Consider the following 13107-nt stretch of genomic DNA (forward strand, 5'->3'; position numbering starts at 1 on the left):
TAACTTCCTAGTCATTTGGCTGACAGTAGACAAGGTACAAAACGAACAAAATAATAAAATGCCGTCAAATTATAATACAGTTATCACACTTTCAACTAACATCGCTTTAATGCAAAATGTACTTTTTTTATTAAATAGTTCCGAAAACACTTCGTAGAACTACTTTGTGGAAGGACTAAGTAGAAAGTCGAACACTAGTTGAAACCAAAACTGATAACGTATAAATATTATCTAACAGAGTGGTGACGACAACTTAGTGCCTTTCGGTCGGTCCACTGATTGACTTGCGCCCGCGCCGATATAACAAACAATGCCTTATAAATGCACCGAGTTCAAATTGTCGTTAACACTCCGTTGATGTTAGTCAACTGAGAATCTTTTTCTACTTAATATAATTAGTAGCTGCTCAAAGGTAGCCCAGATTAATCTAATAATTATGAGCTACACTAATGCATCGTCAACAATTTCATTATATATTGTTTATAATATCAAAAGCGTTCTAGCAATGTATCAATAAAATATTTAAATCCGAAAACCACATTATGCACTGGTGATATACATATATATATATATATATATATATATATAATATATATTTGAAACAATATATTCTATTCAAAAGGAATGTTTAAAATTGAAGAATGAATCAGTTAATAATATACATATTCTGTCAAATAGTGAACAATATTTAATACATATTTAATTTAATAACCGACACAACAAATTTCAACACTTAGAGCAGCGACGCACCGCAGTTGATGAGGCGGTCGTCGATAGGAACACACGAGGTGGCTCTTGTTGCACTGCGACCTACTTCTTGCTGAACACAACGCTTCTCGCTGAACACGACGCGCTCCCAACGAGCGAACAACCAACACGGAAAACTAAAACCCCATCGTGTTTTCCTACATTCGGGCGTTAAAACAATATCGACTATAATCACATCAGTAACACTCTTTATCTTATTTCATCGTAAAATTTACCTAGTTATTTTAATAATTGTATTGTATCTCTCATCGACAATGAGCTGCAAAATAATTTGAATGCATTTCTAGCGTTATACTTAAATATATCATCTAGTTCTAGATAATCTTATGTACAATGTAAAGATAATTAATTGTTCAAATCTGTTTTGTAATTACAAGGCGTCAGAGTGCGACCAGCGGCGGCTCGCGACGTCAGCGCGACGACCACTCGGGCCAGACGCGTCAGCACATTGGAGAGGTGGGGCGGGGGCGCGGGGCGTCAGTCGACGCGCGACGCCTCCGCGTAGCTGTCGTCGAGGTAGCTCTGCAGCATGTGCGGCTGCCCCATGTGCGTGCCCAGCTCGTAGCCCGCGCCCGGCCCCGCTCCACTGCCCGCGCCCGCGCCCGCGCCCGCACTCTGCTCGTAGCCGTGCGACTGACGCGGCGGCTCCACGCGAAACTCGCCCAGCGTCCACGGCTCGCTGGACTCGTGCGGCCGCCGCATGGTGTCGAAGGCCGCCAGCTCGGGCCAGGCCGGCGCGTGCTGCTGCGGCTGCTGGGGCGGCGGCGTGTGCAGCGCACCCGACATGCTGTCCACGCGCGCCATCGGCTGCTCCGCGGGGAAGGAGGACCCGCTCCACACCAGCGATTCGATGCAGCTCGCCGCGGTGTTGTTCACCTGGCCGAAGCCCCACGAGTTGGGAACTTCGGGCGGTTGGATACTCTGAACCATTTCCGACATCTTGGACACGGATCTTCCGAACATGTCCTGAGTTCTTCCACCTATGTGAGGCCTGGCCGCGTGCCCGCCGTCCGGGCTCGGCAGGTGGCATTCGGGCCGCGTCATCGGACTGTACTTGCCCACGCCGGGACTTTTCTTGTTGCTGTACACGCCCTCGACGCTGGGCCTCGGCGAGTAGGGGCTGTGATGTAACCTATCCTGTCTCGACATGGGGCTGTACTGTCCGGGCGTCTTGCAGTTGTTTCGGAAGGCGTCGCTCTTGATGCCGAGCCCGGGATCGGGGCTGGTGTGCGTCGAAGGATGGGGGGAGAAGGGCGTGTGCTGCTTGGGCATGGGGCTATAGTTGCCCGTATTCCAGGCTCCCGATTTTTGATGATCCGGCTTGACCATTTGACTAGTGTCCGGGCTCGGCTGTGCTGAGTAGGGGCTGGGCTGCGAGGAGTAGGGGCTGGGCTGGGTGGAGTAGGGACTCGGCTGTGTTGAGTAGGGGCTGGGCTGCGCGGGGCTCGGCTGCGCGGAGTACGGACTTCTCTGCGAGGAGAACTGAGCATCCTGCCTGGTCATCGGACTGTATCCCCCGGAGTAATTCCAACTGTTGGGGTTTTTAATATCCGGCTTTAAGGTATGAGTTTCGGGACTAGGTTTGTTCTCCAGGGAAGTAGTGGGGCTACATTGTTCGACGATTTTGCTATGTTTTAATTTACTCGTGTTGTGATTCTCTAACCTATTCAGTGGACTGGCTTCGGATTTATGAGAGGGTGTGGACTTGAACTGTCCTAAATTCCAGGAATTGCTGCTTTTAATAGATTCTAGATGAACATCGGGACTATTCGGGACTTGACTATCGGGTTTTCGGACGGGACTGAAATGGGGACTCCCGTGGTCCATTTTGACAGATTCCGACCTCGGGGTAGAAGACGAATCCGGTTTCGATTGAGCAAGCGGACTGGACAAACTTGAAGTGGGCGTTCTAGATTTTTTGTTGTCTAACAATGAAGTCACAGTTTCTGAAACATCTCTCGACGATTCAACCGATCCCTTAATATTTATGGAAGATAGCGATCTCTGATCGAGAGCGTTGGCGCTCGTGTTGGATACACTTTTGGGTTCCTGGAAAATGCAGGAGGAAGACTTATCCGAAGATTTCTGTTCAGCTTTGGCACCACTACTTTCAGATATGTTACTCTTTGGAGATGCTTTGACCGCACTACCGGATTTCGATTCGGCTCCTTTCTTTGTGGCAGTTTCTGTATCTTCATCTGCGTCGGAATCCTCTTTCTTAGCTTTGTTCGGGTCTAAGCTATCTTTGAGGTCTTGCAATTCCTTGCCGGTGTAAAGACGCTTCATGCCCCGCGGCAAGGCGCGACAAGAGCTGAGGTTGAGGGACTCCAGATGTCGGCATTTCAACAAAACTTTCTTGACTTGTTCCAAAAATACTGCCGATCCACATAAATTGAGTATTCTGGAATTACAATTCGTGCTATTTTATGAAATTTTCTTTACAACATATTTCTTTTCATTTATAACATATACTTTTACATTAAAATAGGCTATCAAAATGGTTATGAGGTACCTATTGCATGTTCTTTCCAAGAAAAAATATACAGTTGTGTCACACAGTGAAGCAAAGAACTACTTGGGCTAGAGCTTCATTATCCCTTGACCTATGTATATAAATATTATTTGTTTGTTGTCGTTAACGTACCTGAGCTTGCTGTGTGGGGAGTCTGTGAGCGCGGAGACGGCGTCGTTGAGTACGCGCGCGGCCGACGCCCACGACAGGTCCAGCTCGAGCAGGCTGTGTGACCATTTCTCGCAGATCAGCTCCAGGCAAGCGCTGCTCTGCCGCGTCACGTTGCAACCTGATACGTCGTTTAAATATTTTATATTTGGTATTGCATAGTGGTGTTAATATAACTCTTTTCAAATATCTTGATGGTCCAAGGTCATCGGTGTCAATTTTACATCTAAAATGATGTTCTACGTGGCTCCTCACGCGAAGTTAAGAGCCGCCAAGATATTTGAAAACCATTACCATACCTCCTAGGAAGAGATGCTGCAGGTCCCAGGCGGGCACGCGCACGAGGCCGGAGTCTGTGAGGCGCTGGAGGCCGCGCAGGTCGAGCAGACGCAGACGCGTGGCGCCGCGCACCAGCCGCGCCAGCGCCTCGTCACCCAGCCGGTACTGGCCGACACACGCCCGCTCCGCCTCCGCCTCGCCAGCTATAGACAGCTCCTCCAGGCACGTCCACCCCTCCACCTCCATCTGAACGACACACACAAAAATTAGCTTTTATCAGAATACAGTGCGATTCTAGACGCTAGAAACACCTTCTCCTCTTCACCTCTAACTACCCTGTAGTACATTTTTTTATAAGAAGTGCTATTGTACGACGTCATTGGGTATGTATGACGACATAGTTGATGGTTCACCTGCTGCGAGGTGGTGGCGGCGGCGAGCACCAGCTGGGAGTTGGCGGCGCGGAAGACGCGCATCTTGGGGCAGCCCTTCTGCAGCGCCTCCAGCGGCACCGCGGCGGGGTGAGTCGTCGCCATCGCACCAGATATGTCCAGCAGCTCCAGGTTGGGACAGTGCGCCTATACATACACATCTTACTGTTGTATTTAAATGTCATTTTCCTTCAAATAAAACTTTGTATATGAAATTAAAAAAAATCAATAGTAACTTTGAATATCCATTTGTTCCGGATCCGAAGTTTTGAATCGATTTTAAAAAATCTTTGACCCGTAGCAAGCTATTACTTCAGCGAGGAACTTAAGCTAGGTATATTTTATTGGTGTAACGCTGGTCAAGTTTGTATTAAACAATTTAATAAAATTAGTGTCTGTATGTAATATCGAAATATATATATCGAACATCTGTCTGTTCGCTAGGACGCGTTTGTTCCGAGAAACCTCCGGAATCGCTGGACCGGTCTTGGAGGGAAGATAGTTGTTGCAAGTGGGCATGATATAGGCTACTTTTTTAAATCCTGCACCGATAGAGTCGCGGGAGACCGCTAGTAAATAAAGTTGGTGAGAACTCACAGCGACGGAGGTAAGTATCTGCGGCAACGCGGTGAACTTGTTGTTGGCGAGTGTGAGGTGAGTGAGACGGTGGCCGAAGCTCTCCGCCAGGCGCGCCATCGACGCGGCCGACAGACAAGTGCTCGATCCGCCTGTCTCCGACTGCACAAAACAACATAATACATTACAAATGTCGTAGAGAAAACAGTAATTGCAAGAATAGGCATTTTTTATATCATAAAGCGGCAAACGAACAATCGGCACACTCTGATGAGACGAACCGCGGAATTGCTACCACTTGAAGTCTGTCTTCTCTGTAGTCGTGGTATTGTACCTGACGAGGCGGTCCATTCGTGCAACAGATTTTATTGCTGCTGGCGTCTACCACTGTTATATAAAGCTTATAAGATCTCAAATACTTCCCTTCCTATCATTATCACAGTAAACATTTGTCTATATAATGTAACGATTGAGAACTATACTTGTCGTTCGTATGTATACCGTAAGCGAGAGATCGAGCCGCTGCAGACTGGGCAGGCCCTGCACGAGGTCGTAGAGCTGGTCGGGGGTGATGCGGCTCCAGCCCGCCACGCTCAGCTCCACCAGCCCCGGACAGTAGTCCGCCACGCACGCCAGCACCCATGTTATATTGCAAACCTTCCATTGAGCTACAATTACAACATATATTACAATAACAGCGGCTAATATAATAAGATAAATCTAGTCTATGTTTTTTGGCGTTGGAAAGAATCTGCGTTCTTATCGCGATTGTGCGTTTTGAGTATACGATATGTCTACGTAATGGCACTCATCATATTCGCGGGAGTCCCGCGTTAACATTCTAATTGTAATAAAGGTTAAAAATAAACATCTATTAGTTACTTTTAGTTTGTTAAAGTATTGCTCAAATGTATAGTGATATTATAGTTCATTTAAACATACTAAGTACTTTACAACGTTTGTTTTTCACAAATTTCATGAAATACAATATTTACGATTAAGCCATAAAAGTGACACAACGCTGGAAAATTTAAATACAAAAAATAATGATTGAGAAATACAAAAGTGGACGTACCAATATTTAGAGTGTGACAGAGCGACAGTCGATTTTCGAGGAGCCACACCAGTTTGTAATCTGTTTTGCATTTTTCACTAGTGAATTGCGCAAGATCTGCATTCCTCCACAACTCCGGCCTACAGCTGACTGTGTTCCACAATTTACATACGCGGCTCAATCTAAAAGGAAAAACCTTGATTAAAAACAAAAAAAAAACCATTCCATTATTAACATTTAATTATTATCGAGTTGTTTTTACCTGATGATAGTAGGTATAGAACCTTGAATGGCCACAGCATAATCGAATATTTTGAATAAAATCTCTTCAGGCATAGAAGCCCAGGGGCTTTGAGGCCCCGTTCCTTTACTCTTACTATCTTCTCCACTAACTCTACTTTTCTCAGTCTTTTCACTTTTACCTGTAAGAAACAAAATGTTACAACCATAAGTATCGTGATAAATATAAACAGTTAAAATTGTCATTTAAATTCTTACTTTTATTATTGTTAAGTTTGCGCGTGCGGGTTCGTTGGCGGGGTCGGGGCGGGGCGGGCTGACGCGGCTGGCGGGGCTGGCGCGGCTGGCGCGACTTAGGCGCTGCTAGGCTCATCGCGGCAGCGGTGTCGCCTCGCGAAGGATCGTACTCCTCTCCGGAGCTTTCGCTCACCTCGGGTGTTGCGTTTCTTTTCTTCTTAGACTTCCTCTGACCTATGTCGGCAACTGATATCGGTGTTATAGGAGGTACCTAGAATATATAACAATAACATGTTACCTGAAACCTGTTGTAATAGTGTCTAAAATTGATGTATGAACACATGTACTTTTGTTTATAAACCAAATAAATATATAAATAGATTTAAAAAAAAGATATATATTTTTATACACAAATAAGCCTTTTTTGTAGAATAACGATGCAAACAAGCTAGTCGCCCGCATAATAAGCCAGGTGAAATAGTTGCACAATTGCTTAAGAAACAAGAAAGTCTTTTCTTAAAGGACTCACAAGTCATATTGTTATGAAACAGAGTTGGCTAGTCTTTTTTCTTTATTGTAATAATTGTGACTTGCCATTTTACATAAACTTGATAATTATAATATTGTCATAGATATTTCGTTTTTGATTAATGTAATAATTACAAAAAGCCTACCATTATTTAAATATCGAATCATATTCAATATAACTGTGGGTTTCCACTATATTTCAAATAAAAATATTAATACAGGTTTTCATGTATTACCAATTCATTGTAAGATTTGTTTTATAATTTAATAACATTGTAAATCTTTTATAGACCTACATACAAACATTTAAATAATCTTGTTTTATGCACAATAAACTTCTTACTTATTGATCAATAACTACTCAAGAATGATATATTATATTGCATTTCATTAAATTTTTAATCTGGCCAATATTCATATGAAATGTACAATTTTTCAATAAAATACCATATCATTAGCGTAAGACAAACATGATAAGAATATAATAATAACAACTCATCACATTGTGATAAAAAAGTTAATATTATGACTCTTCCACTACTGTTTACAAATAATGTAAAATATAGTTTTTATGTTTAAGATGTTTTTTGATTAAATTGTTAATGAATGAAACCAATGGAAACTATAAAAAAATATAGAGCATATAATTTAATAATAAGTATAATATTAATGAAAGTAAAAGGAACTTCGTCATTAAGTTTTAGTTAAATTAGAAATCCTAAAACAAGTTTCATCCATCCATCCATCTAAACTTTTGGATTTATAATATTAGTAAGCAGTAAGATAAGTATAATTTATAGGTACATAGAAATTTGACATGAATACTTTTAATTACAAGTAATTTTAAATTAATCATGTAGCTCTAAAGTAGGGAAAGAAAAGGAAAAGTACAAAAGTTTGGGTGGAGAATTCTTCATTTGACCAAACACTTTAAAATATAAATAATTCAGTCTATCTATGTCAGGTCTTTTAAAAATTCTTCCTTCAAAAGTATAGTGTAAATAAACACAATATAGAGGAGATTTCGTTATGCAAAGGGATGATGTTCATATAAACAAAAAAGTAATGAGATTGAATGTGGATGGCTATAAAAGTAGAGGAAGACCAAAGAAAGTATGGATGGATTGTGCGACAGAGGATATGCGTAAGAAGTGGGTAAATTCAGATATGATGGCTGATAGAGATGTATGGAGAAGTAGTACATACTGTGCCGACCCTCCATAGGGATAAGGACAGGTTGATGATGATGATGATAATGATAGAGGAGGTTTCGTGTACATGGACAAATGGAAATTCATCCCAACAACAACACAGGCAATGGTACACTGATTTACATTTTTACATAATATAGTTAATTTTAAAATTTATTATATTCTTCTTGTTATATGCAGATTAAATAAAGTTCTTTATCATATTCAGTTAACAGACATAACAACTCAATTTCAAGACAAAATTGTCTTATGTAGTGAATGGAAGTTCATACTCTATTGACACTATTTTATCTGCTTGTAATTCAAGAAAATAAGTTTATTTTTTTTCAAATTGGAGTAAAACATAGAATGTTATATGTTACAAGAATAAATTATATGTATATGGAATAAAAGCTTCATTGTTTGTGTTATTATTTCTATGACAAGCCGATATGACATAGTTTGACTATTATAAAAGTGATAGTTTAGATGTTTGTTAAAATAGTATCCCCAGAACAGCTCAATGACTCACTGAAACTTGGCATATTTGTAGAACATAGTTTGGAAGAACATACAGGCTACTAATTAAGTTTTTTTTTTAATATTCCCAAAGGTACTTGTGGGTAAGAGCTAGTTCATATCAGATATATTCCCTCCTGTAGTGGGTTATTTAAGATCAATAATTGATTTGATGATTTTATGCACTTTAGTATTATTAGTAACATTTAATTTAATTTAGTGTTTTGGTATAAATCCTGGGATTGTATATGTCTTAACCTTTTGAATAAAAAAATCAGGAACATACAAAAACAATAACAATTGTGCATACCTTTCATACATTAAAAATCATCGGTTAAAGGTACACTAAATCTGTTTTATTAAGCCTGGCATCATCAGATTTAACATTCAAATAAGTTATAATACTGATATAAGTTTTACTTATAATACTTTGTCTTCTTCATTGTAGGACTTTAAGGCATGGCATGGTAGAACATGGCACATGACAGAACTTTCATGACTTTTGTTAAAATGTCGGACCTCATAAGAATTGTTATATTAAGATTGAACTTAATACAAATTATTATAGAATCTGTACCTATCAAAATATTAGAAACTAAGCTCTTTTAATGACTGTGAAATATGGAGAGGCATAATCCAGTCTAGTCAAAATACAATTTAAATTAATCATTTAATCAAATTAGTCCCAGAATAAGAAAGTTTAAAGAACTATTACTTTGATGTTTAAAATTACTTAATTTAAAATAGGACACATTTATATCAGTATTCCTTTAAATTCCTTTAATAACTTGTTTCTTATATAATACATTTCATAAAAAAATATAAAACATAAAAAATAAACCAGTGGTGAGGCCTGCAGTGAAAGTATTCTCACAATGTGCGGTGCATAAGAAAATTCTTCATAACAATCATAGCATTAGTTTCCTCTTATTTAGGCAACATGATTCAGTTCATCCTACCATAAAATCCATCCAGTAGTAAATAGGACAAACATAGAAGACAGAATGTAGATAAATAGTATCCAAACAAAAAGTGTGTATTTCCTGAGACACTGATGTTTTTAATTTATTGGTTAGTGGATAGATCAATAAATGTATATAAACAATAAATGTACATACCGACTCATGGAGATTAGTTTTCTTGATCTTGAGCTTTATGTTAGTATTGGTATCCACTATCTGGCTCTGATATGTGGTTGTGTACTCATATTTCTTAGACTTCTTCTTGCTGCGTGAACTACAAATGCCTATCATGGAACGCGGCTTCCCACTACACGGCATTACTACATGAGTCCTCTTCTTAGAAGATTCTTTTGATTTACTTTTTTTAGTTGATAATTGACTAAGTTCATGACTGTAAGGTTTACCACTTTGTCGTATATTTATAATAGGTAACTTAACACTGCACTTGAGGACCTCATCCTCTGAACTTTCACTTTCATTTGACTCATCTTCATCATCTTCCGCTTCATTTTGACACTCACTGCTACTGACTAAATACAAGTTTTTGCCACCTTTCACTTGGGGGGTCACTATATTGTTTGATTTTGCAGTCCTTTCGTGGTATTCACGATGGGACTTCTTCTTTCTTTTCTTCAGCGAAGAAAGGCAACCGTTGACAGGCGAGTGCTCTGCATCACGCCTCGAGTGCTGCTTGTGCTTTCTGTGGCGAGTACGGATAGGAGATGGCAGGACTCCATTGTGTACTTGCATTTTTTGATTGGCAATGTCGTCGATGCTCTGCTCGAAGTCAGTTTCGAGTTTGACGCATGAGACGTCTTCGAGTCCCTCTTGCAACATTTCGTCGCTGGAGATGACGGGTGATAATTTTGCCAGACGCTCCTCGGGGAAGAGGTCTTTGCGGACAGTAAGTCTCATCGCAGGCTCCACGCTCGCGGACTCATAGCCGCCGTTGACAGGACTCGAGCGACTCGACATGCCGCCCGCCGCCCTCGCGTACCACTTCTACAAACCGCTCACCTGTCCGCCGCGAGGTAAACAATCAGTTTGACACATCACATTTTCACTTTTGATGCTGAGATTCAGTGAACACAGAGTGATAATACAGTTACGTCTGATTCCCGATAAATGACGTGTAAATCATTATTACGTTTTTCAATTAGCTTGTCTTGAGACAGTCCAAAGCATCTTTTTTCTTTACGTATTCGCATTTTAGGTCATCCATGTTCATGTAACGTTGTGATTGCGAAAAACAAAGTACAGAACATTTTCGCGGACACTTGCACTTGTATAATAGCTTCACACTAAACTAATGCATAATTTTCGAGACTTAATGAAATCCTGATTATTTTCGTCGACTATGAGTTGATGAAAACTGTTGACCTTGTTAAAAGCTTATTAGGTTTCAAATTTTAGTCAACAGATGCAGACATTGTCACAAAGGTTGTTCTTGGGTTGTACACGGCTTGAGAGGGTAACATTGATAAGACATTTATTAGCACGATTATTTATTTACTTTCATAAAATGGATTTTAAAAGTTGTAGGAGTATATATATTTTTTATTAATTCTACAAAACAAAGAGTAAGCGTCTTATTTTCAATTACAGCGAGTTATTTAGATATTTAGATTTATTTTTCGAGATAAAGGGACCATCGACGACATTACAAGTTAATATTTATGTCAAAGAAATGTCAAACGCAAGATGATGTTTTATAAGGTAACCCAAAGAAAAATATTAACCAATCAGAAGTGCCAAAAGTTTAACAGCCATTTAGTAATTGGATATTTTTGACTCACTGGAGTACCTACTTTAGTTACCAATGGTGAATTTTTAAATCATGGAAATAGTTATAACCAATCATTGTATGTTACGCAAAAGCTTTCAAGTATTTCGTTGTTTTATCAATAGATGGCACTATAAGCATATTTTGAGAAACTCGATAGAAGAAAATAGATCAAGATGTATTCTTTTTGTTTTGTTTCTTTCTCCCTTTCCACCATTCTGGAGAAACAAATAATAAATTAAATTATACATGTTTACCGTCAAATAATTCGTTATACATCCAGCAAGAAAAGTAATAATCACAATATTAAGTTATTTCTTCCAATGAAGTTTTGAATAAACATAAAAATGTTCTATCTCTGACGTGTTTTGTATGTACTGAGTGTGATAATGATAACCTACACGGTCTTTTTGTAACAAGTACATAGTCTGGTGAGTCATGTTTAAATTTATTTGTTGTAATGGTTACTATACCTATACTATAATGGTTGTATCGATGATCTCATAATATTGTAAGTATGTGCTCTATGCTTGCTGTTCATTGTAACGAATAGTGTACTCTTTGGAATAGGAATAGTGCTACAAATTTTTGTTTACAATTCTGTGTAATTTAATAACATTCTGTGACTGTAGTTATCATTGAAATGTTTTAAAAATACCCCTTGGAATATAGTAAATTTATTTTATTTCATTTACAATTTACATAACTATGTTGAACTAGTATATTCAGATTTATTGTAAGGAATACACATTTTACCTCAATTCTCTTGAAATCATATGTTTGCCCAAAATCAATTTTATTTCATACAATGTTTTCAACAAATAAGATATAACAATTTTTTATAATTTGAAAAGTGTTGTCTGAGCAGAGCCAGAAATACAGAATAAACAAACAAATCTTTCTTAGTATTATTTTACTGCATGAAAAATGTTTTGACAATATTTTAATTGGTATCAAGGTTATTAAATATATTGTATAAAAATATATCTATTGCCTCTGAGAACATTGGTATAGGTTGAATTACTTATTTTATTTTTATTATGATATAAATAACCATAGCCATATTTGAAGAATTTGAAGACAATATATCAAATTATGCTAAACTTACTATTTAAATTTTAAATGAAAAAGTAATCATTCATTAAAATAGGTAGGTGTATTTTTATAAGCAAAACAGGTATTATGCTTAAACTTTGTTTATTACAACCAGCTGCATTTTATATTGCTTTATTGAAATCTTCTTTATATTTGAAATGATGATATATTATCAAATATTAGTATCCAATAATATATAAATAATTTTAATGCTTAAAAACTTTTTTCACTGTGTTTAATTTTCATTTCATTCCATTAAAAATTAAATTAATACATGACTTACCTATTTTAAAGTTCCAAAGAAAAAAATGACTAAAAGCCTACTGACAATTTGAAAGTAAAATAAAAAAAAACAATACATGAATATTGTATTGTACATGATTGGTGGTTGTTTTCAAGATCCTTTGTTCCTTGTCTTTTGGTTTAAAAAAACCTTACAAAGGAATAATAATCATAAAACATACTTTGTAAATATTTGTTGTATGAACTTTCTAATAATGAATAGCATGATCTACGTCAAAAATAGAACTAGCAATCCATATTAAAATTACGAACAAAATTTATTATTGCGCCATTTATTTATTAGGTGTGGGTGAGGGGTGGTAGAAACGCCAAATACTGTACCAATGAAAGAGCCTTATTTTAAGTTGTTTAGAATCCTAAAACATAAATTTAAATATATTTTACTGAATTAATATAAATTTTATTTCAGGTACAAAGTGGTCGCGTGATAAAAAAACTAGGAATACATCTACGTCTTTATAA

At 38.1% G+C, this 13107-nt stretch overlaps 1 protein-coding gene across 1 annotated transcript; it reads right to left on the bottom strand.

The window, feature by feature from the left end:
• Positions 1-684: 684 nt before the first annotated feature.
• LOC106720456 lies at positions 685-11019 on the bottom strand. Its single transcript, XM_014515168.2, has 10 exons — positions 9621-11019; positions 6287-6536; positions 6051-6210; positions 5810-5970; positions 5236-5402; positions 4756-4896; positions 4141-4305; positions 3748-3973; positions 3413-3569; positions 685-3169 (listed from the first exon to the last, which is right to left on the bottom strand). Exons 1-10 carry the CDS (start codon positions 10437-10439, stop codon positions 1246-1248), a joined length of 4170 nt encoding a protein of 1389 aa, XP_014370654.2. The 5' UTR covers positions 10440-11019; the 3' UTR covers positions 685-1245.
• Between the last annotated feature and the right edge of the window lie 2088 nt (positions 11020-13107).

The sequence above is a fragment of the Papilio machaon genome, chromosome 3, assembly GCF_912999745.1.
Source record: "Papilio machaon chromosome 3, ilPapMach1.1, whole genome shotgun sequence".
NCBI lineage: Eukaryota > Metazoa > Arthropoda > Insecta > Lepidoptera > Papilionidae > Papilio > Papilio machaon.

Excerpts from the sequence above, each read along its gene's own strand:
- LOC106720456 (XM_014515168.2), bottom strand. The coding sequence starts at position 10,439 with ATGTCGAGTCGCTCGAGTCCTGTCAACGGCGGCTATGAGTCCGCGAGC. Across the intron at positions 3,974-4,140 it reads CCGCCACCACCTCGCAGCAG|ATGGAGGTGGAGGGGTGGAC; the intron begins GTGAACCATCAA and ends TGTGTCGTTCAG. Across the intron at positions 3,570-3,747 it reads GCAGCATCTCTTCCTAGGAG|GTTGCAACGTGACGCGGCAG; the intron begins GTATGGTAATGG and ends ACGACGTATCAG.